This window comes from Stegastes partitus, unplaced genomic scaffold (assembly GCF_000690725.1).
Source record: "Stegastes partitus isolate 25-593 unplaced genomic scaffold, Stegastes_partitus-1.0.2 Scaffold1435, whole genome shotgun sequence".
Taxonomy (NCBI): Eukaryota; Metazoa; Chordata; class Actinopteri; family Pomacentridae; genus Stegastes; species Stegastes partitus.
This window is the reverse complement of record NW_007579166.1, coordinates 139,732-165,246: the sequence shown is the minus strand read 5'-3', so window position 1 is coordinate 165,246 and position 25,515 is coordinate 139,732. Positions and strand designations below refer to the sequence as shown.

At 44.6% G+C, this 25,515-nt stretch overlaps 1 protein-coding gene across 4 annotated transcripts in view; it reads right to left on the bottom strand.

Moving 5' to 3' along the window:
- Positions 1–25,515, bottom strand: part of arhgef4 (Rho guanine nucleotide exchange factor (GEF) 4) — an 89,148-nt gene that overhangs the window by 5,156 nt on the left and 58,477 nt on the right. For 3 of the 4 annotated variants that reach the window (XM_008299585.1, XM_008299586.1, XM_008299587.1), the window contains 5 exons: positions 16,665–16,816; positions 3,777–3,956; positions 3,029–3,229; positions 1,343–1,522; positions 810–1,042 (listed from right to left, as the gene is read on the bottom strand). In XM_008299585.1, coding sequence (XP_008297807.1) covers positions 810–1,042; positions 1,343–1,522; positions 3,029–3,229; positions 3,777–3,956; positions 16,665–16,816 — 946 coding nt within the window. Of the gene's footprint in view, positions 1–809; positions 1,043–1,342; positions 1,523–3,028; positions 3,230–3,776; positions 3,957–10,243; positions 10,491–16,664; positions 16,817–25,515 lie in introns of those variants that run through there. The other variant, XM_008299588.1, reaches the window with a different exon arrangement.

The window sequence follows — 25,515 nt, the reverse complement described above, 5'->3', positions numbered from 1 at the left end:
TACAGAACTTTATTGTTGACCAGAAACTTTAAAAGCACATCACTGAGCCCCTCTGTTGCATCGGTTGACACACCACAGTGAAGAGTGACCTCCCTTCTGTTGGTGCCTCCAGTAATTCATGACATGACATGAGCGCTGCCGGCTCGGGGAGCTACAGTTCACTGAGGAAACCATGAACGCCAACATGTACTGTGACTTTCTGAAGCAGAGCATGATCCCCTCCCTTCAGACACTGGGCCACATGGTGGTATTCCAACATGACAACGACCCCGAACACATCTCCAAGACAACTACAGCCTTGATAAAGAAGTTGAGGGTGAACATGATGGACCGGCCGAGCATGTCTCCAGATCTAAACCCGACTGAGCATCTGCGGGGCATCCTCTAACAGAAGGTGGAGGAGCACAAGGTCTCTAACGTCCACCAGCTCCGTGATGTCATCATGGAGGAGTGGAGGAGGATTCCAGTGGCCACCTGTGGAGCTCTGGTCATGGCTCCATGGCCAAGAGGGTTAAGGCGAATGGTGGCCACACAACATCTGGATGCTTTGGGCCCAATTTGGACATTTTCACTTTTGTGACATGCTGTATATTTTATTCAATCACAGTGAATGTTTGTGTCAAACGACCACTTCAAGGTAAAAACAAACACAAATAAAACACTCCTTAACTCAAAATCATGGACATTGATTGCATCTGTTTATACAGAATGGGATCAGACGCGTCTCTTGAGGAAGTCATAGACGTCACCAGAACCTCCACGCACCAGTGGATCTCCTGAAGCGTCTCCCTGTGAGTGTTTGCACTCACCTGTGCTGTGGGTTGGTGTATTTGAGCAGCTCAGCCAGCTGCAACGGGTATTTGCAGATCTTCTGAACTGGAGTGAGCAGGAAGCCATCCAGAGAAATGTCGATCATCTTCTGGAGAAGTCGGCAGGCCTCGAAGAAGAACACGTACTTGTTGACCTTCATCAGCTTGGAGAGCTGGACGCAGGCGTTGGGGTGGTTGTTGCAGTACTCGGAATAAATCTGGAAATCTGTTTGCTGTGCGTAAAATAAGAACAGAAAGAGTTAGAGACAGCAGAACAGTTTGGGTAAAAAGTGTTCCCTCACAGTTCTCTAAGTACCTTCTGCACCATCTACATTAATGGACTTTATAATCAGCTGGATTTCTTCTAAAAACAAAAGAAAAAATAAAGAGACTGTGACAAGTTGACACTATTAACTAGTCTGTGCCATTCCTTACAGTTTTTCTTGTCAAATCCACAGCATCATGTTGAAATTCTGAAAATCTGAACTCCACAAGCTGTTTACGAGTTCTGTGGAATCCACAACTCAGCTTACATGTTCGAGGAAGCAGCAGCCGATCTCACTGAGGTGCGGCTGCTCCTTGTTGAACCTCTTCTCCAGGCCTTTCAGGAACTTTCTCTGAAACCGGTAGATGTCTTCAATGTTGCCAAAGATGGTGCGAAGCTGCTCCTCGTTGAACATGTCTGTCCTCTTGCGGCACTGTTTGATGTAACCCTGAGGGACAAGACAGAACAAATGCATCTAACTATCCGTCACACACAAGGTACAGACAGGAACATACACATGGGGATTTATGCTAAACATTTAATGTTCAGTGGAGCGCTGTTGGAGGTATGTACAAATACTCTCTGAGCCAGTTATCCAGAACTTTTTGTCTCCCTGTATGTTCTAGTACTTTAATGTGTAGGTGTTGCTCAGTTTGCTTGATTTTCATTCTCGGGTTGTTTTCCAATTAAACGTAATATTTAATCAGGGTGGTTATGACAGTAAGTCAGTCACATCTGAACAAGTGCATAAAGGAGTTCATCTCATAACATTTCAGACCGCCTGGTTCGTGCTTTAGTCTGTCGGCTCCATTATCTTACACTTTATCCAAATGCCTTCGTAAGAAATCATGTCCAAACAACACAGCATTCTGGTGAGTCTGTTACCTTCTACATTGCCACAGAATGCATCATCTGAGAGACGACTCATGCCTTCCACAGCGAGAATGACAACCAAGCTGCACCACATAACATTATCCAGAGAAAAATAACACTGAAAATGAAGCAGCTTCATGCAGCCTATTTCTTCTGGACATGACTGAGCTCCATCTAACATCAATATAAGACTTTGAGCATTTTCTCATACTTTCCTAAATTTAGCTCCAAAGAAATAGCATTCCTCTGCTCTCAGCAATTTAAGATTAGTTTTTTTTCTCTCATTGCACTGAAGTTTATTTGTCTGATATAATCAGCTCTCCAGATATAACAGTATGAGCTGATTCACCTGCACAATAGCAGAAATGTGTCACTGATCAAATTCAAGTCACTGCTGTTTCTTTTCATCTGTTGTTAGAGAAGCTTTATGAAAACGTTTTGCACATTGCTTCATTAGTTCTTCAGCTTTTCTTTGGTTTGTCACAAATACTACCAAAATAAATGAGTGCCTGTGACGGTGGGATCTGTAGCTGTAGAAAAAACTTAAAAACTGGAGGTCTAGGAGGTTCAAATTTGTGGATTTGTTCCTCACATTCTTCTCTACAGGCAGACAAATCCTCTTCTATGAATCTTGTCTTAAAAATGTGAAGTTAACAGGAAAATGTGCACATTCATGCCGTGACGGTTGCACACCAGCAGAATACTTTATCAGTTGATTTATCTTTGACACTCTTTTCCAGCACAAATAAAAGTCAGAACTCCAACTGCTTGAATTTGCCACTATACGTTTCAAATCCAGGTTTTTTTGCATTTTTATTTAGCAAAGAGAACAACAAATATAAAGAAAGTATTTTAAAAAATAAAAACTGTCCACGGGACATGCATTGTAGGTTAATTTGTGATTCTTAATTGGCTAAAGGGCTGCATGGCATCAGCTGGGAGAGACTCCAGCCCCCCTACGACCACAGTGAGGATTACGCAGTGTATAGATAATGGATGGATGGATGGATGGATGGATGGATGGATGGATGGATGGATGGATGGATGGATGGATGGATGTCTACACAAGACGGATCCAGACCTCACAGATGTCTTTCAGGTGTTTGATGTAGTCTCTCTCTGTGCTCATGATCTCGTTGATGACATTGGTTCTCATCTGCTCTTTGCAGGGTAAACCGGGTCCCAACAACAGGCCCAGACTCGCCCGGTCCTCCTCTCCTGTCTGGGCCTCCTCCGGGTGGGCCAGATACTCCTCGATGGGCTCATCCTGGTTCACACGCAACTGAAGACAACACAGAGAATACAGTTGAAACCTCAGGAAGAATCGTAATTCTTTCCCCAATATAACTGCCTGTTTACAAAAATCCCACTGTCCTATCCTGTGTTCTTACTTTAGGCCAGGGGTCTCCAACTCCAGTCCTCGAGGGCCGCAATCCTGCAAGTTTTAGATGTTTCCTTCTTCCAACACACCTGATTCAAATGATCAGCTCATCATCAAGCTCTGCAGAAGCCTGATAACGATCCTGATCATGTGAATCAGGTGTGTTGGAAGAAGGAAACATCTAAAACTTCCAGGATTGCGGCCCTCGAGGACTGGAGTTGGAGACCCCTGCTTTAGGCCTTTGTGCATGAACACAGTGTGCTTATTATGTGCCATGTGTTAATCAGGATCCACTATAAAAAGAGCCCTAATTCTGCAGATTACAGAAATATTTCTGCAGTTTGAGGCTTTATCTTAGTCAGACGACCAATGCAACAACAGATAACAACAGTAAACGCTGTGTAGTTGATCATTTCTATCTTCCAGCAGTCTGGACGGTTTCTCTTACCCGTACAAAGCTGGCAGGGAACCAGCCCTCGCTGTCCATTATGCGGCCCCACCACCACTCCTTGTTGGTGGCATCCACTACTTCAATGACATCGCCGGCCTTGAAGCCCAGCTCCTGGTCGTCCATGGTGACATGGTCCCAGAGGGCTTCGGCGTACACCACGCTGCCATCGCTGATCAGCTGCAGAGGACAGACATGGGTTAGGTTTCTATGAACTGTGTTTCTACATGGTATGGCGTTATCCCAAGGACTTTCCATAAGATGTACCGTCATGTCATGGCTGCAGCAGGTGCAATGGTGGCCATAAAGGGTCAACTACTCCCCACTAACATGATACTGGATGTGGTTTACTGTCAATACAACACATGTGTCAGACCTTCAAGGTTCTCCATACACGCTTAAAAGAGCACTTCACCAATTACTAGTCAACTTGACATGGGTTGTCTAAACTTACAGACTATAAATGTCTTCATAGAACGGTTGCACCAGAAATAGGAGACTTTGAAAGAGACTAAACAGAAAGGTTCAATAGAACCAGATCCACAATGGGACAATGTGAGATCCAGTGTTTTTGGAGCATAATTTGAAACACCAATTCAAGTTCAGCATTTTTCTTTATTCTTCACGATTTCCTGAAATTTAGAGTAACACTGAAATCTAGGAGTCGACCAATATTCTTTGTTAGTAAAAAAATGTTTCAGGGCCAATATCGATGCAATGATCAGTGATCAAGGAGACCAACAAGTGATGGTTAGCACCAATACTCACACGGCAGTAAAAATGTTAATGTTTAAATTATTGCTTATTTTAGAGCAGCAAGAAAAAATTGATTAACCAGGAAGTTGTCACCAGTAAATGAATCACCAACCATGTTGACTATCCATTTATCAATTTGAGTAACTGCCCCCAGTGACGATGAAGCGGTGTACAGATGATGGATGGATGCTTTAGTTTCTTCCCTCCTCTATGACAGTGCGCTGAATATCTTGGGCTTTGGAAAACACTAATCACCGTTTTGCAGCCCTTGTTCATTTGACATATTTAATTCAAAGAGGACTTGTCATCACTTTAGTGTTGACAGTATTCTTGTGATTTTCGTGGATGCTGAGGTCGATCAGTAAAAAAGTTCTCAGGATGGACTCCGAAGGCAACCTTTGGACATCTCTAGCGTCTACATATGTGGTTCCAGCTGTGGTGCATGGATGGAGCTATGATGGAGCCATGATGGAGCTATGATGGAGCGATGATGGAGCTATGGTGGTGTGGGGGGGCTTTGCTTCTATACTGTTGGCCATTTATTCAGAATTCTTGGCAACAGCTAACTAGCTGGGCTACTGCTGCAGGATATTCAGCAGCGACACACCAGAATAGAACATTTACAACGTTTTTGTAGTTGGTGGTTTCGCTGCAGACACTTTTATTTTTGTTCACCACAAAATTCCACCATGAACTGATAGTGCGTGTATCAGCAGGGCAGCTGACCAGCAGACTGCATGGAGAACAGAAAAAAAATCAATGAGAAGCTAAGGTGAACGTAAGCTAAGATGGAGACACATTAACAGGAACAGGAAGTTTTAGAAGATGAACGCTGAGGCAGAAACGTGGAGAGCAATAGGAGATGGAAGCAGTGCTACTGATGAAGACACTGCAGTGGTCATATTTCACTTTGCCCTGTACACATCACCAGCTTCACTGCGTCAACATGGCCCCAGGCTCCACACAGGCCATTCATAATGCTGTTTAGCTCCTCATTCCTGCAGACAACACAAATCCTAATGGACCCGTCGGCCCAGCATCCCTCCTCTCTGCAGGCTCATCTCTTTCAGGGACAGAAGAGAAGTCTGGGTATCTTTCCCACTACCTCACTAGTTTAATTTGAGACATCATGGTTTCATTTTTCTCTCTCTGATCTGGGTCTCAGCTCCACTGATCCTTTGTGGCGATGAGGAAAACAGACATTGTGGTTGTTGCTTAGCAACACACCCACACCATCTTGCCTCTCTGCTGCCTTTCTCTCCAGATTCCTCTTTGACTACATGATACCACAATCCTCTTATTAAAGGTTATGATAGTAAACAGCTACTTACACTTTATTGTAGCATGTCGAGCATCATCACAGCGCTCATGGAGCCGGACTACATGCGCCCGTAAAAACCATGCATGTGATGGCAATCTTGAGCTTCCTATGACTCCTGAACCTCATGCAGTTTAGTTCACTCATAGGTTTATTTTACGTCTTCTGGGAATATGACAACATCAGTTGGGTCAAAAATACAAATGAAGCAATGCTAACATAACACTCAAGCAGGCGCTTTGGTAGATGTCCACAAGCTTCTGGAACGTTTCAGCTGAACTTAGTCTGTTGGCTTTCTGACACAGACTTGTTTCTCCATCATGGTCCACAGGTTCTCCACGGGCTTTAAGTCAGAACTTTAGGGAAACTGCTTTAGCCATTTCTTTACGACTCTTCCCAAAGAATGCAGAGGTAGCCCCCCTTGTTCATTATTTGGTTTACTTTGTATGAAGCACCAGTTCCACGAGCACCAAAACAGCCCCAGAGCATGATACTACCACCGCCGTGCTTATACAGTAGGTTGTTGGTGCTCTTGAGGTTCTCTCCTCCAAACATGTTTCAGGTCATTCTGGCCAAATAGCTAGATTTTTGTTTCATCTGACCACAGAGCTTTCCTCCAAAAGGCCTCTCGTTTGTTCACATGATCAGCAACAGCCTTCAGTGGAGTCTTAAGCCACTGCTCCTAGAGGAAGGGCTTCCTTCTTCATCATCACCCCATGAGGATGTAAAACAAACTGGAAAGTGGATACTAACACCTGTGTTCCAGCATCTTCTAGTTCATTGCAGACCTGCTTTCTGGTGACTCTTGGTTGACTCTTGACCATCGTGACCAACTGTCTCAGCTTGTGTTTCCTCCTGATCATGGCAGAGACACAACTGCACCCTAAACTTTTGACTTCTTAACAGTTGTTTGCACAGATGATTTTGCAATCTTTAGCTGCTTTCAAATAGCTCCAAGTGACTTTCCTGACTTGTTCAAGATAATGGTTTGCTTTTTCAGATCTTTGCTGAGCTCCTCAGATTTTCCCACTGTAGAGTCTCATGAGTGGATCACATGGGTCCTATTTAGCATGGCTTGGATCGTAATCACTCATGAGAGGTTGAGAGGCCATGCCATTAAGAAAATGTATGTATGTGTATATTTTTCACCCAGCATGTTTCCAGAAGACCGATAATAAATCTATGAAAGAACCAAAACACATGATTGTTTGTTGTAACAAAGTCGCATGTATTCAACTAGAAAATTCAGCATCATTGGAGTCACTGGAGACTCGAGACTGCCATGATACACATGGTTTATACAAGTGGCTGTAAGTGTCAATATGACAGGGTTTGTGGGTCACGTACATGCACACAAGAGGGACCTTAATTATAACTGTAAGAATAAAATATTATTTGATTTCATATTTAATATAATGGGGCTGCAGGGTGGCTCGGTGGTTAGCACCGTCGCCTCGCAGCTAGAAGGTCGCTGGTTGGCGTCCCGGTGAGGACACCCGGGATCTTTCTGCGTGGAGTCTCCATGTTCTCCCCGTGCAGCGTGGGTTCTCTCCGGGTTCTCCGGCTTCCTCCCACAGTCCAGAAACATGCTGAGGTTAATTGGTGATTGTAAATTGACTGGTAACCTGTCCAGGGTGTCCCCTGCCTTCGCCCTGAGTTGGCTGGGATCCTAGTGAGGATTAAGTGGTTTATAGATAATGGATGGATGGATGGAATATTTAACATACAATTTGACACACCAGTTAAATATTCCAGATATTATTTGGTGTGCTTTTGCCAACTCTCTTCATTTGTTGTAACTCATCTGGTAAAACCACTCTGCTCACCTGACATCTACAAACTCTGAGCGATCCCGAGTGGATATTGGGTTATTTTAAAGAGTTCATGAACTAAAGGTTTAGGTAAAGCTGATATTTTTTGTATTTCCATCGTGTAAACCAGCCGATGTGCACGATGAGCTGCTCTGGTGTGAGACAATGAAGCAACGTAAAGTAGGCCACAGTGTTGTTATCGCCGTCATTTACTGAAAGGAAAGTACAGTTTGTACATTTTCATACATTTAAAGCTGCAGTAAGCAGTTTCATAACAGTTCTTATCCAGCAATAGAGCAACATCCAGTATTTAAGTCAAATGAATTAATGTTCAACGATCACTTTCCCAGAGCTGGTGGAGGTGCAGCTAAAGGATGGAATTTATTGCTTTATTTATTACCTCTGGACATTGTTTTTTTGTTGTTGTTGTTTTTAGTTTTTAATATATATATAAGCATTTCCCAAATTCTGAAATAACTAAAGCTAGAGTGCATTTGTACATACCTTACATTCAAGCCCTTTCCAAAACAATTCATCCAATGCTAATAAGGCCTGTTAGCTCCAAGTAGTTGCATCAGAGCTTTACATCTGCTGTCTGAGGTGACATCAACCAGCAATGACTGGATGTAAGAGCTAAACTGAGAAGCATTCAATAAAATGGAAATGGAGAAAGCTACAGCAGCAACAAGGACTACGGCAGAAAAACATCCTGATAACTCAGATAAAAAAGTTCAGAGAAGGGACTACAGATGGAAGGACAGACCTTATAGGAACACATGGACAGCGTTTGTGTGATCACTCTGACTGCCAGGAGAGGAAGACAAACACTCTGCGACATGAGTTTGATACCGAGGCTACACAAAATACATCCTTCATAATTTAACAACCTGAACATTTTGTCTCGAGGCTAATTAGCGACACCAGTACAAGTCTTGCTCCTTCACTGATAGCTAACGTGATTTCTCACATTCTCACAGCTTAGCTCCATCAGGCCGACGGCAATCATTTGATCGTCTCTTTTCTAACCAAAAAAACAGTTTATTTATTTATTGTTTAACCTCAGTTCACATCACTTTGCTGTCTATGAACCACCACTGATGCTTCACACTTTTTGTGAGTATTTCATATCGATAGAGGGAGAATTTAGCTTTCTGGTCATGTGGTTTTAATTTGAAAGATCTATCCAGGAAGTCTCGATAGCAGGAGTAGCTTAACAGCAGTAAAAGGAGCTGAGGACAAGCAGCTTGGAATACGTAGTGATTAAAAAAGCCTTCAGTAGCAGAATCGTGAATATCATGAATATCATGGATAATAATGGTGCTGAGCAGAAAACAGGCAGACTTATTACTGTGAAAGACTCAACATGAACAAAGGGGGAAGGCCTTTCTTTAATATCTGTAAATAGGTTGCAACTGGGATAAATAAATAAATTATAATTAACAAAAAGACAGAAATAGTGGCTGGACTTGGTTCTGTTTGCATGCTGCCCCTTTACACTTTTATAATAAATGATCTAGTATAATAAATGACATCGCTATGAGGTTTAACCAGTGACGAAACAAGCTGGTCGTATCAGAACACAAATTAACTCTGTTCAAACTGCCCCGTTGTGTTTTCAAAGAGGGTACGAGTGTGTGACATGATCTGAAAGCCCACTGATTTATCAATGTTGTTTTAAAACTCTAGGTTCATCCAAATCAGAATGAAAACAGTTTTCGATGTGATTTAGGTGCATAAACTACTGAGATGTTGCTGTCGTAGTACTTTAAGCTGTAAGGTTGTGTGTGTGTGTGTGTGTGTGTGTGTGTGTGTGTGTGTGGGACTGAGCTCCAATGTCCAAACATACTATTTCTTTCTGTTTGATTGACATTTGAGGAAAAAAAAAAACTACAATTATGAGCTATTTAGGGAAACGACTGATCCTTTTAAACATCAGACTGTATGTTAGTGAAGCAGTGGGCTGGAGAGCCACAGTCAGGGAGATTAAAAGTACTGTGAGACACACTAACACACTGTTGGTTTGTGTATTTTTTTTATCGTAGAACAAAATGACACAAGCTTCATTCTGACAGCACCACAACTTCGACTCTAACGGCTCCTTTGAGTGGAGTTGGAGTGAAAGTGATGAGACAGACATCTTAGAGACCCACCATCTGTACAGATAGTCACTACGACCAGAGGAACCCACCCAACATGCTCACATCAACCCAGTGTCACGTGTTTACATCATTTCTGATCACACACATGAACAAACAGCATCCACGCTCACACAGAACGACTCCCCTCCTGGCTGTACCTGTGTGCTGCTGCTGCTGCTGCTGCTGCTGCTGCTGCCATGTTGGACACCCATCAATCCGAGCAGCGCTGCTCATTAACAGGACAGTCCTCCTCTGTTCCTCTGTGTTTTAGTTTATCTGGTCACTCCCTCCATCCAGTAGCATGTGTCTGTTGTCTATATGTGTGTGTGCGTGTGTGTGTGTGTGTGTGTGAGGGTCTCTGCGTGCAGTCTACTGGAAGGCCAGCAGGAACATGAGCACCACGTTGATGATGATGAGCAGCATCATGATGAGGAACACCACCACCTTCTGGGTCTCTGGGGGGAGGTTGCAGCGCAGCATGGTGTTGAAGAATCCCATCCTCTGCCTGCTCCACCTCCCCGAACCGCTGCCACGAGCCATCAGTCCCTTGGCCTCCCCCTCGTCCTCCTCCTCAGCAGCAGCACCCCTCCCCCGTCGTCTTTCCCTCAGCGCGGCGCTTCCACACCACACCGCGTCACCTCGCTGTCCTCCTCGACTATCGCCGTCGCTGTCCTCTGGCGCCGCTGCTGCTCTCCTCCTCCTCTCGGCTCCGGCGGTCACCTCCTCTGCTTCTCCTGCCACTTTGCCGATGCCCAGCGTTGCCCCGGCCTGCCCGTGGAGGCTGGGTGCCTATCTGTGTCAGTATGTATGAGTGAATCTGTGAAGCTATTTGTGTGTTAGGTCCTGAGTATCCCCCTCCTCCTCCTCCTCCTCCTCCACCTCCACTCCCTTTCTCCTCCGTTCCCGGGAAACAGGCACCTTTCTTCCTCCTATCTGCAACCGATTCGGTCCTTCTCTTCCGTTCGGTTCCTCTGCTCTCTCTCAGTCAGGACGTCAGGATAAAAGACGAAGGATGGGATGCTGCATCTCTCTGGTACATGATCATGCCTCCTCCTCCTCCTCTTTCTCTTCCTCTTCTCTTCTTTTTATCCGGCTGTCTGCTTGTTTTCCAGCGCGTTCTTCTCGCGCTCTAGCCTACATACGCTTCGCTGTTTCTGCCTCTCAAACCAACCATTTGTTCTGCCTCTGGTCTGCTTCTATCGCTCTATCTCTGCCCACCCTTTCTCTCCTTTAATAGCTCCTTCTAAAATGGTGCTCGACGCTCTGCCTGGAGCTGTGCTACCTCAGCCATCCATCTAACTACCAGGATCACCCTCTTTTCTTTTTTTCCCCCCCTTCCTTCCCTTTCCTTTTTTCATCTGCCCACCCTTGCACAGCTCGCAGCCAATCAGAACGCGGAGTGTGTCAGCACATCCTGGATACCGGAGTAGTTGAGGCAAAGCCATAGCAACTCCTGGGAGGGAGAGTAGCAGGGTGGGGGTGGGCTGTTGGAACGAGAGCGACGGAGGGAGGGCTACGATGGAGGCCAGGGAGAATAAAAGGCAGAGGAAGGGAAACTGTGTGTGTGTGTGTGTGTGTGTGTGTGTGTGTGTGTGTGTGTGTGTGTGTGTTTGTGGGCACATCTGCAGGGGTGTGTTGTTGAATGATGCATTAATATAGATTTAAAATCACCTCACAAGCAACAACTTCGTCTGAAATTTGATAGTAGATGAGCTGAATTACCAACTCTACAGTCCAGGGGGCGCTGTCTGGGTGAAGGAGAATAATGGAGGACAATAATTACACCTGTACGTTTTTGTAGGGCTGAATGACAGCCACAGGATCACTGTACATATATGAGTCCTGTGTGTGAAGAAAAGGACTCTGACTGCCAGGAATCATTAATTATTATATGTAGCTGCTGTTGTCATGCAGCCACAAACACGTGCAACTCTCTCTCTGTCTAATGCTGCAAGTATTTAAGATACTTAAAACAAAAAAAAAAGACAACAGTTGGAGTTGAGGCTAAAGTTGAACTCCTGTTAACATTTTGTGGAAGCTGAGACTCACCGTTGGTTAGTCTCAGTAAACAGACTCGGTCTCCGTCGCAGTGAAAGAACTTCGGTTTGCAATAGGTGTGAAACTGCAGAGCAAAGTGACTTTGGCACACAAACCGTGTCTTTTGTTCTCTGTAATGTTTTTGGACCGATGCTGGTGTTGAAACGTGGACAAAGACTTTCCCAAACTGCTTCACACAACTTCAAGTATATCTGTTAATGTGACAGAAATATTACCAGGTGTGACATCACCATCTCAACTTTCATGGAAAAGTGGTTCTAATTCAGACGCATTGCTGTAAGAGTGGCTGAAAGGAGCTTTTGATTATTTCTAGTACCTCAAGCGTCTGTTGGGAAAAAAATTGTTATCGCACGCTGTCATCACCAATCAAATTATGAAGAGTTCATTTGCAAAAACAGAGAACTCCATTTTTGTAGATTTTCAGAAAACGTCTTTTTTTGCTGTTTGCTTGAGATGATATCAATCAAACTGAAGCTGAGTGGATCTGACTCAGTAGAAATGACAAAAATAGACATAACTGAAGGTTGATTGATGTTGTCTCAGGTGGACGATGGAGAAGCGGGTTTATGAAGGTTTGTGAAGATGGAGGAATCTGTTTTTGCAAATGAAGTCTTCATATATCTTCATTTACTTGGGTGCCTACAAACAGTTATTCATGATTAGCCAATCAAATGAAAGTACAGTACTTTGTCCATGTGTAGAAGATGCTACTAATTCTTCAGATGTTGCCCCTCTGTCATCCTCACAGTAAAGTTTGAACAGATCAGCCTGTAGCAGCCGACCTGGTATCGTCAGTGAGCTGGTATTCTTCCTGCTTACACCTCTCCATGGACCTGACCTTAATATGCAGGTGGAAGCACCACTGCAGATCTACAACATGCTCCTCTCACTTATTTACACACAAAGACAAGACAACGGAAAACTCAAAGCAGTGAAACTGTCTTTGGTGTATTCAGATGATCAGTTTTGCCCTCGAAACAGCCAAAGATGCTGAGTTCACGATTATATATAAAACAGAGAGAAAAAAGATAATCCACACAGATGAAGCTGGACATACAACCACAGCAACCACATCTCATCACAGGCATCTCACATTCAGCCAAACCTGAAACACGACCACAGTGTTGTACTCACTACACACACACAGCTGCAGCCCGACCCGTCTCTCAAACTCCATCATGAAGTTTGCCGATGACACCACGGTTGTTGGGCTCATCTCAGCAGGAGATGAGTCTGTTTATAGAGATGAGAGACTGTCAGCGTGGTGCTCAGTGGACAGCCTCACGCTGGACACCTGCTCATGGACTGTAGGCAGTGCAGAGCCGGCCCGCTCGACATTCACCAGGGCAGAGTGGAAAGTGTCCACTCTTTCACATTGTGCACATGTGTGACGAGCTCTCCTGGTCTGTCAACACCACAGCAGTGGTGAGGAAGGCCCAGCTGCCACTTTATGTCCTCAGAGTGCTCAGGAAAAACAAGCTGGAGGAGAAGCTGCTTGTGGCCGTCTACCGAGCCATTCTGGCGTTCAGCATCTCAGCGTGGTACGCCGGCTGCTCTCTGTCCTGCCAAGAGCACATTTCTAGCTCTCGTTATCACAGCAGAGCGAGTTACGTCACTACAGACTCTTCCCACCCCAGACACCTCCTGTTTGACCTGCTGCCCTCTGGCAGGCGCTACAGGTCACTCAAAGCCCGAACAAACAGACTTAGGAACAGCTTCTTTATGAGAGCTGCCACCACACTAAACAGAAGACATAACTTCACCATTGAGCCTCATAAATACACTAAAATATGTGTGGAATAAACCTCACCGATGTGACATAGCTGTGTGGAAAAAACAAAACAAAACAAACAAAAATTAAAATGCATATCCTGGTATTTATAATTCTAACTTTTGTATATATGTATATTTGTAAAATACCTCGTATTATTATATATTCTTTTTTTCTATTTCATAATTGTCTCTTAGAATATATCAACTGGATCAATGCTCAATTTCTCACTTTTGACTTTCCACATCTCCTCCTACTTGTGAGTTGGATCTTTTAGTATCTTATCTTAGAGTAAACCATCTCGAAGGATGTCTCAAAGGTGTATAGAAAATGCAAATAGCATCTGTGCATTAGATTGTAAGTTACTCTGAATACTGTTGTGTTCATCTGACAGAGATTATAAAATAGAACCGATGGACAGGTGAAGCCACATGCTGCTTTAAACCGACGTCTCTAAAGCATCTTATTTAGTTGAATGCCGGTTTGTTTTCTCTCTTCGCGTCTCTTCCTCCCCTCTCAGACAGGAGAGACTGTGATGAGAGAAGGTAAGGGCAGAAGATGTACAAAAAGGGCTGATGACCCGAGATAACATACACCAGTGACCCACAGGATGGCAGCAAAGCGCCAACTCTGTGTGGTTTGCTTGATTTTCAGAGAGAAGAAGAAAACCGGGTGACATGCAGCTGTGCCATGGAAGTCTGCGTTCATTGGCTGTCTGTGTGTAACTATGAACCAATCCCAGTGCAGACTACAGCGAGGCAGAGAGGAGCAGGAGATCAGAACTCTATGTGCTTGATTCCAGTAACAAACTGTTGTCTGCATGATTGCATTTTTTGGCCAAAGGCTGCTTTGACTGAACCTCTGTTCAGTGCAGGGTTCTGTCTGGAACGTACCACGAAGAGCAGGTAGATCAGCTCGAGCCACACGGTGCATCACAAAGCTTCACCGAGGTGCATGCATCTGCTGTGTACACAACATTGTACTGAGCCTGTGCATCAGCCAAGTCAGGAGCAGGTATCCATGACAACCACATAACCCAGCAACCCCAGCGCTTTTTGCCACCAAAGTCCAGCCCTCTGCCGAAGACAGGCTCCGTTTCCCTTCCCACCAGCCTCACGCTTCATCCAGGAGTCCTCACATCCAAACATATCAATATCTGCCGACTCAATCGTTAACGAACAGTTTCTTCATCAACATGTTTGTCAAGGTGAGTAATAAACCCTGAAATAACCTGCTCAAGGTAGGACATCGATAACTGAATTGGGCCTTCAGTAACGTATAAGGGGTCAAATCAGGGTTTCTTCATGACCCTGAGTTGATTGTTAGCGTTTATATTTCAACACAAACACTCCATTGTTGAAAACGGCCACACTCACCTTTACATCTACATTCACAGAAGCTTATTTCTCATTCACAATGTCAGAAGCTTCCAGAGTCATTGTCTATGTCTTCTTCAGACTCAACGACATCATGACTGCAGTTTCTGAATGTCAAATCCAGTTTATTGTCATGTTGCTGTACATACACAGTACTACAGGCAGGATGAGAGAGTTCTTCTTCAGGATTCAATAACTTAAAGCAATTTAAATAAAGAAGTGTTTGTATATCTGGATCAGCAGCTCAGCATTCTGACAGCTGGTGGCATGAAGCTGTTGATCAGTCTGGAGGTTCTTCCTTTAACGCTCCGGAAACGTTTTCCTGATGGCAGCAGTTCAAACAGTTGATTTAGAGGGTGTGAGGAGTCCCTGACAATGTTCAGGGTCCTGCTCCTGCAGCGGCTCTGGAGACGTTCTTGGACAGAGGTGACCCTCTCAGCTCCTCTAATTATCCTCTGCAGGGCTTTTCTGTTTGACACACTGCAGCTGGAGCACCATGTGGAGATGCAGGATGTCAGAATGTTCTCCACCAAACCTCTGTAGAAAGTCCTGAGGATGCTGACAGGGAGAGAGGCTTATTTCAGCCTCCTCAGGAAATGCAGTCTCTGCTGGGACCGTCTGATGATCGCTGTGGTGTTCTTACTCCAGCTCAGGTCCTGGAGATCTGCACTCCGAGGAACCTGATGTTCTCCACTCTCTCCACTGTGAAGCCGCTGATGCTGAGAGGAGCATGCTCAGGACGTGAGCTCCAGAAGTCGATGATCATCTCCTTGGTTTTGTCCACGCTGAGCAGCAGGTTGTTCTTGCTGCACCAGCCCTCTGGGGCTTCACTTCATCTCTGTACATTGATTCTTTGTTCTGGTGAATGAGTCCCACCACTGTGGTATCATCAGCAACGTGATGGTCTGGATCCCCTCATGTGTGGCTGCACAGTCGTGTGCTAGCAGTGTGAACAGTGGACTGAGCACACAGCCTTGAGGAGCTTCAGTGCTCAGCGTGATGGAGTTGGAGATGTTCTTTCTGACTCAAACAGACTGGGATCAGAAAGTCCAGGACCCAGAGACGTGGTGGAATCCAGGCCGAGGAGGAGGACTTTCTTTATTAGTCTGGATCCATAATTACCAAATCAGCGCGTTATAATGAAAACAATTGAAGCGTCTAACCTGTGGTGGAAGAAGCGTTTGCAGTCGTCCTGTAGAATAATTCAGTGAGTGGCTAAAGACTTTTTGCAGGAAATGTCAGTATGACGTCCCTCCTTTTAGACGGTATGCTTGGTTTTTGGAAGTATTCTCCGGCATTGGAGATATTTCGGCCTAAACTTTGGGTATTTTAACAGTTTTCATTATCGGGTAAGAGAGGCGGAGAACGTAGGAGAACGAAACGTGGACAATAGATAGTCTTTGGGTCGGACAACATTCACTGAAACTATGGAAAGATTTGGTTGGATTCTTATAGCAGTAGAGGTTTATACTTCTGACAAATTTTTAGGTGATTTTTGGTCATTTTTGTTAAAAACAAACAAACAACAACACGTTTGAGCCATAAGAGTACTGGTTTTACATGTAGCAGTCTTAAACCTCAGTCAAATCCACTTCATGCATGTAAGTCACAGAGCTTCTCTTAATAAAAGACATGCAGCCCATAGTTGGGTTTTATCTACCTCGTTGATGGCGAGCTGCTCTCCTCCACCTCCTCCTGGGTGTCCGAAACGATGTCCAGAACTGCGAAACTCTTCATACAGAAGATCCTCTTCGCTGCCGAGCTCGTCGCCCAGCCCGGCCCTCTCCGACGGCCCGTCAGGAACCACCACCGCTGAGACCGGGATGGAAGGGGAGGAAGAGCAAAGACGAGCGTTAGTCTGATTAACTGATTCATGAATTATGTTTGTAATCCAACATAAAACTGCAGGTTGACATATTTTTTTCACAAGAGAAAAATGAAATAAATAAATGAGCAGGTACGGCTTCAGAGGCCTCATATACCTACTCATACACAAGGATTTATCTACTGCGTCGCTAGATGTCCCAGTAATGTGGGACAAAACTGTCACACTGTGAAGAAACAGAATCCATAATGAATATTTTTAATGGAAAATAGAAAAGTAATGAAACCACAACAACTGTACGAGGCGTGTCAGAAAAGTTCCAGGACTGGTGTCACAAAAAAATGATTTCAAATCCAAACTATCCCCCTGGAGTCTAAAAGGATGCAATTGTCACAGCCTTCACCTGTGTGTGTGTGTGTGTGTGTGTGTGTGTGTGTGTGTGTGTGTGTGTTTCCGTCTATAGCCCAGCTGGATGACCAGCTGAGTTAGGGCCCCTGTGACAGGGCGTGGCTCACCTGTTTACTGATCATCAGGTCACCATTGTACTGCAACAGTTACACTACATGTCCACAGGGGCGACTTTAGATGGGCATTAACATGTCACTTCTGAATATCGCCCGCTTAATACTGGTGCACTAGTGGGCCACTAGGTCACAAACACCGTTCAGTGAAAAGTATGTCTGAAAACATTTGAGGCTCTGCTATGCAGTTGCTGAATCTGTCCCCATTTTAATCCAACAACGGCTGGTTTAGCCATTTTACCAAAGTTCAGAACGTGTCCAACCTCCGTGACCCGCCCCACCCCATAAAGTAGTAGATACTGACAGTATAGAGAACTGTTATCAGAGGTCTCAGAGCACCCAGGAGTCCAGACACACCCTGTCAGCAACCCTGGCATGAGAACACTTCTCCTGACTTTGGAGATCTTTCTCATGACCACCACCTTCTACATGAACACAACGTCCTCCATGGAACCATGAAACACAGGAGTTCTTCAGTGCACATGCCTCCTGTTACTGGCAGTCAGATATTAGTTAGTGAGTGTTATTCACATCTGAAAAAAGATGTATGTAATGATGATAAACTGAACTCTGATTTAAGATTGCTCACATTGAAACACAGGCACAAGATGTCCTCTGCGAGCCTCATTCCATAATACGAGGCTTTTACAAAGCAGGCTTTCACAAAAGATCCTCAGAAATGTCTGAACTCACACTTTGTGGCTACCTGGCTGATGAGCTAAAAATACTCTGCTGTCACACCTCATCGTAGGTGTCACCCTCAGCTGCCTTGCCAACAGCTGTTGCCACAGCAGATGTATTTGTGGTGACAAATCACCGTGAAGACAGAGACAGATAGAATAAAAGAGCACAGAGAGCTCCCTGGCTGATGTGGAATAGATGCACAAGGGGCGCGGTCAGACTGCAACTGAAAGGCAGTGAGATTTATTTTCCTGTTTTACTAAACAGGGACAACATGCACTCCTCTACAGTGAACATCTGAAACGACACGCAGCCCCATCTTTTAAAATACATGCAGGAGCAGCTCAGATGTAATGTAACACCACATAACAATGTCATCACTGACATGATCAGAACTGTGGAAGTTGCAGGTGCTGCTCTGACGGGGGCAGTGTGGGACGCCCTGATGGGTGATGCATGATGCTGGAGAGAGATGGAGGAGCTCCAGGTATTAACACGCCTTTACTCATGTGCAGAGAGCTCCTGCACTCATGCATACAGAGGTATAGACTGAAGAAAGGAGGAACAAAGCACTGCACTGTTATCTAGTCAGAATCAGAAATACTCTGTTGATCTGACAGAGGAAATTGTTTACTTCATAATTGCTCCCATTTAAAGTCTCAGAAATATTAACAACACAGAATATATAGGTCAACATAAGAAGAAAAATATGATCTAAAAATATAAACAGAAGTAGAAACATGTGTCCTAGAAATAGAAACATGAGTAGAAACAGCATAAGTATAGATGTGAAATGTGATTTTTTTTTTTTTTCCAGAAATAAAATGTAAGTATGTAATATAACAACTAGTGTTTTATCGCACAGAGACACATAGTTATCACACCAAGTTATTGAAAATGATTGAGTGTTAACTCAATAGTGAAGTGAATTGAGAAGCTAGTTGGCTGCGTTCACAGAAGCATAATGACCCCAGTGTGACGATGGACTCTGGGGGTCTGACCCTTTGACTGAGGAGTTATATAGTTTGATGGCAAAGAGCAGGAATTATTTCTTGTGGCACTCTGGGCTGCATCTTGGTGGGACGAGTCTATGACTGAACGGCTAGAGGCTCCTAAACAGCAATGACAACAACTAAAGCTATCTTGAGTTTGGTTCTGGAGCCCTTGCTGTGCGTGGACATGAGTCCGACTATATCTAGCCGGTACTGCTCCACCTCCTGCATCAGCTCGGGTTCCTTCCCTGCCAGTGAGGTGACGTTTCATGTCCCCAAAAGTAGTCGACACCACCAGGGGGCGGAACGCCAGGACGCCCCTCCTGCCTACTGCCCGGTGATTTCTTGGCCAGAGGGTGGTGGGCCCTCCAGGCAGCGGCCCTGTGTCGCTTTTTTGGGCTGTACCCGATCAAGCCCCGTGGGCCCCAAGGCTCAGCTACCAGACACTCTTCCACGAGCTCCCCACCTTGGGCCTGGCTCCAGGAGGAGGCCCCGGTTTCCCTGGTCCAGGCGAGGTGGCGGCTTTGCTTTGTTTCGATGTTATCAGGGGTCTTTGAATCGCTCTTTGTCTGGTCCCTCCCCCAGAACCAGTTGCTTTGGGAGACCCTACCAGGGACTGATGCTCCAGACAACATGGCTCCCAGGATCACAGGGACCCTCAAACCCCTCCACCGCGGTAAGGCAGCGATTCATCACCAAGATGTTGTCAATTGGTGCTATATGAATATTTTATTGAACTAAATTGAAAACATACTGTGGAATGTAACAGTGCCAGGAGAGGGGCTTGTCCATGCCGCGCTATCATCTACTGAGAACAAAAGCAATCAGTGTAAGTTACTGAACAGCAGCAGCTTCATGCAGGACGCTGTCACTCACAGCAGGCAGGAGAACTAAATTGCACTGTTTACTGTTTCCTTCTTGCCTGGCTGGTCAGCCTGTCCTTGAGAAACGTGTGCGTGTTTAGACTGAGATGGTGATGAAACCACAGAGGAGAACACTGATTTAAACGGGTCTGTAGGCGAACGCAGGAAGCCGAAGCAAAGTGTGTGACGGAGTTTGGACTGTAGCATTTAATCATCCTGGGCTTCTGAATGTAGGTTAGCCATATTAGTGGATCAGATTTGTCAGCACAGAGAACATTCAAGAGTCACTGGCATGAGTGTGTGTGTGTGTGTGTGTGTGTGTGTGTGGCACGTGTGGTCAGCTGAGGAATTCAAGCGTAACAGCTGTATGTGTGTGTGTGTGTGTGTGTGTGTGTGTGTGGCACGTGTCTGATAGCAGTGTGTGGACAGCCCCATGTACAACTGACTGCACTCAACCCATCAGCCCGCTAACCAGGCCGAGGCAGACAAAGATATGTGCGTTTCTATCTGTACCTTGAGGGATGAGGCCACGTTCTATTTGCTTTTTTCTTTTCTGCAAAGGCAGTGCATAGATCCAAAGCAAAACATCCATGTATTCCACTCAATTATTGTGTTTTTTTTTATCAGCATCTAATATAACTTCTCCGTCCATGCCGTACACTCATTTTTATCAGTTCTTCCTGCCTCACTCTGTCCATCACAGCTGAACTCTCTTCCTTCCTATAATTGATTTTCTGTTTAGCTTTGGATTATAAACAGGCATGCAGTCTGATATTTGTCAAAACACTGCTGGTTATTAGAGATTTGCACACTGCATGTGTAATAAACGAAGCTCACATCTTAATAGGTTTATTTAGTGGAAATATTTTCTAAAAGTCAACTGAGAGGCTTAAAACAGCATTTTAAATTAAGTTTGTAATTAGTGTAGATTTTTAAAATGTGCCATTATAATGTTAATTCACTGTGTCTTTATAAGCAGGCTTTACATGTTTTAAGTCATATTTAAATCAAATTTACTCATTAGACTAAGTGAATGGGCTGAGCCTTACTCAGAGACCCTGTGAGATGCTGACTAATATGGACGCCCAGCCTCAACTGGTTGAGCTGGAGACGCATTAACAGGAGCTGTTGTCTGTGAAGATTCTCGGTCATCCAGGTCATGGTTATTCTGGTAGATTAATCGCAGCAGTTGAAACTGAAGCTCAGGTGTTCATGTCTCCTTCAGGATATCTGGAACTCCCAACTAGTCAGTCAGAGCTGATGAAGCCTCTTGGATGAAGGTGGAACGTCTTCAAGGAACTCAAGCAAGTCCAGTTGCTACGACTAATCTAGCAGAATAGCAGGAGCTATTGTTCCTGATGCAGCAGCCACAGGTTCAAATCCAGCCCAGGGCCTTCAGCTGCAGGTCCTTCCCCCACTCTTCTCCCTACTTTCCTGTCTCCATCCTTCACTTGCCCATCCAATCAAGCCTAAAGGCCAAAAAAATAATATAAAAAACATACCAATGGATGTGATCCACAGCACATCCTTTGTTCTCAAAAACAGAATGAAACAAGTTCACAGTAATCGCTGCAACTTACACCTACAAAAACTGAGTGTAAGCAAAAGTGTTACCCACGTTCACACGTCAGAACATGAACAGAACATTTCAGATCCAGAATACTTTTATTTTGTATACAGAGGGTTCAGAGTGTCTCCCTCTGGTCATGGAGGCCTTTGCTCTGTTCCACTTTTGTTCTTGGGCCTCCAGGACTTTGATGAAAAACAGTCAGCAAATGATCCACTGATATCTAACATGCTGTGACCCCCCCATAGACATCCTTTGTTTCAGATAATCGATTATTAACACATTGACACAGACAACCCAAAATCATAGATTTCTTTTTCATTATTTTTTTGGCCTTTTATTATATAGGACAGTGAAGAGAGAGAGACAGGAAAGTCGGGGAGAAGAATGTGGAAGGACTTGCAGCAAAGGGCCATGAGCAGGATTTGAACCTATGGTTGCTGCATCAGGGACTACAGCCCCTGTACACGGGTCACCAGCTCAACCAGGTGAGCTAAAGCCACAGCCCATAAAATACAGTTTTAAATGTTGATTTCATTTATAAAAGGCAAACTGCTGTCCAGCCACACCTCATACACTCTCTGGATTCTTCCAAATGTTAAAGGTTTGATAGGAAACATTGAATAAAACCTTAAAAGTGCTTCATCTGTATCTCACAGCTGTGTCCTCCCATCCTCACATACTGTACATGTACAATGCAGACGTTCGCTTAAAAAAATAAAATAAATGGAGGGACCAACTTTTTATGCTGCTGAGGTCGCTTGTTTGTTTTTGTCAACCATGGAGGTGCCTGTCGGTCCACCATCTTGTCCTCATCCAGGCCCATCACTGTACAGTTCACTAACCTGGTATGTTGTGGTAATGCACACATGGCCAAAACGTATCCGTAAAAATGAATCACACTGAACATAAGCAGACGAGTCAATCCCTTCGTCCAATGACAGTCCAGTAAATTGTATTTGATCACATCACAGCAGAGCTGATGAAAGGCAGCGTTACTGTAGAAACATAAGATTTAAAAAAAAAAAGAAGAATCTCGTCTGTTTGTACCCATCACTGCACTTCTGATAGCAGCCGTGAGGGACATTAGATCAGTGAACTTCTCAGAGCACAGACCAGCAAGTCTGGAAAGGAAGCAGGTGAATGATTTGGGAACACAACGACATCACTGACGATGAGTTCTGCAGATTTTCCGGAGAAACCTGCCCATAGTTTATAACGACACTGATGACTGTCCTGCCCCTTTGGAAAAGTGCATACCTGAAGCACAAAGGGAAGAAATCTGCACAGAAGTTTATCTGTAGGTGAAGGTGAGTCCAATATCAGGATCTACAGATGGTCATGGGTTTCCTAACTGTTTGCTTTAATGTGAATTTTGTAGCATCACTAACGGGGAGTGATCGGTTTAGCAGCAGATTAAACACAAGGCCAAATCCACTTTGTTTTTACTGCTGATAAGTTGTTTCCAAGCAACGTGTGCATGGTGTGCTCTAGTCCTCTTTTTTTATTCCACTTCGAGCTCACATGAACTCACAGGCTCAGCACTGCAGCTGTGATGTCAGTCAGGCCCGGGAGGGTCCAGAGCCTGCAGGGCCTCAGTTTGGAGACCAGGGCTTCACAACTGTCCCCTTGTCAGACTCACTGTGCGTCAGCCGTAACATTTCAGCATTTCTTTGTTTGCCTGCCCCTATCCGGCCTGTGATCACACACTGATCTCAGCCCGGCTCTTTGGTTCTCTTTGCCTGTATAATCTGTACTTTGTTCTGGCTTTTACCAGTGAACTTGGAGTTTGTTGTATCTGCCTGTGTGTCGAGGTTTTAAGTCATCTTGATGAGTGATGTCAGGCAGGTCATGAAATATGAGCCGTCAGAGGATCATACATGTTGGAAACAAACCAGTACATTTATTTTTTTACTATAGTACACTTATTTGCTTGTATTCTCACTTATATATTGCTCTTCTCTTACAATTGTACTTATTATTTATTAGGCTTTTTTATAAAAACTGGGACCTGAGAACCAATTTCGTACCACAAACATCTAAATATGAGCTGGCATGACAATAACAGTTCCTTGAATCCTTGAATCCTTGAAGTACAATCTTATCAGTTCTGATATGATGAGGATTTTGGGAAAGCAAGACAGCAGAATTATCTTTTAATGCTAACACCCTGCTATCCGAGACACGATTCTTTTGGCTGCTTCAACCACAACTTGACACTAAATGTGATTTTGTTGAAGAAACAGTTCAACTGAAGGAGGTGACAAACACACCTGAAGCACCTTCAGTAACAAGTTCAGATCCCAAACCCCAAATCCACCTGTGGACAAAATCTAGTTTACAAAAAAATTCATTTTTTATCAACTTGCTCTTTCGTGGATTCTGTAACTAAACTGTACAAATGGTCAAAGATGGAAAGTGAGGCGGCTGAGATACAGGAAACGTTCATTCTGAGTGAAAATGAGAAGCTACAGGACTTATGCACAGACAGAGGAAAGAAACACAACAAGACTGCAGCACACACACACACACACACACACCCTTTAGTGAATCATCCAGGGTGACCTTGGAGAGTTTCTCAGCAGTGAAATTTAATGAAAGGAAAGGTTCACTCTTTGAAAATGCTGACCTTGCTAAAATGTTCTTTTCCAACACTTATCCACATCCACACACACACACACACACGCACACACACGCACACACACATTTTATGCGCGACACACTGTGTGCACACTAACTGGGAAAGTGAGTGTTATCATCATTAATTCAACTACAAACCATATAAACATAACTGCTTATTGCATTTAATCAGTTTCAGTTGATATGTAATAGTGGCTACAGGGGTCTTTATGTCAGTGTGTGTTATAGCACGTTACACATTTTAAATAACAGTTTGCACATTATGGTGCGTTAAACTGGAAGTTTCAACATTATATAAATAAGCAAAAGAGAGGGTTTTTATTTTTAGTCTGCTGAAGAAATGGGATCATACTTGTTCTGTTGTCCGACAGCAGAAACACAGAAATATGTAAATGAGAACAGCTTTTTGGAAATTACGTTGTTTTAAAATACAGTAGATAAGGAAAGAGGCAAAGAGATGTAAAGTTGCTCCTGTGTGTTTCTCTCCAAGCACTTCCTGTTGATAATTTGACGTACTTCCATTCATTCCTTGGGTCTTTGGAAACGTTTACATTCAGTTGGACTGACTGCAGCTGATCAACGACCAGAGCCAAACACAACCGACATCCTGAAGCACAAACTGTACAGTCATAACACAACCACCACTGAAAGAAGCATCATGATGGAAGAAACACATGAAGACATATTTTTTGAAGGTTTTGTGGAAAGGTGACGGGCACCAGGAGAGGAGGAGTCTGCCATTAAACATGTGTCATGACCCTCATGCCTCAGCGCTCTCCTGTCTCCCTCTGTTTCTCCCTCTCTTACAGGTATTGGAGACAGCTGTGGGGATCAGTTCACCTCACCTCAATCACAAAGCCCGGTCCATTCCCCCACACCCTGTCAGACCATAGACCTTCATCCCCTGTGTTTCTGCTGGTTCAGTCTCCTGCTTGTCGTCTCCGAGCCACTCTGACCTGGACCCCCCCTGCACCAGCTCTCCACCTGGATCCTCCCCACAGCCGGTCTTCTCCTGCCACTGATCCCCAACCTGCATTCACTCGAACCAGCCTTCCCCTCTAGTTTGGTCCCCAGCCCCATGAGTGTCCATCCATCCATCCGTCATCTATACACCTTAATCCTCACTAGGGTCATGGGGGCTGGAGTCTATCCCAGCTGACTCAGGGTGAAGGCAGGTTCACCTGGACAGGTAACCAGTCTATCACAGGGCTACACTTAGAGACAGACAACCAAGCACACTCACATTCACACCTACGGACAATTTACAATCACCAATTAACCTCAGCATGTTTGTGGACTGTGGGAGGAAGCTGGAGAACCCGGAGAGAACCCACGCTGCACGGGGAGAACATGGAGACTCCACGCAGAAAGATCCCGGGTGTCCTCACCGGGACGCCAACTGGTGACCTTTTGGCTGTGAGG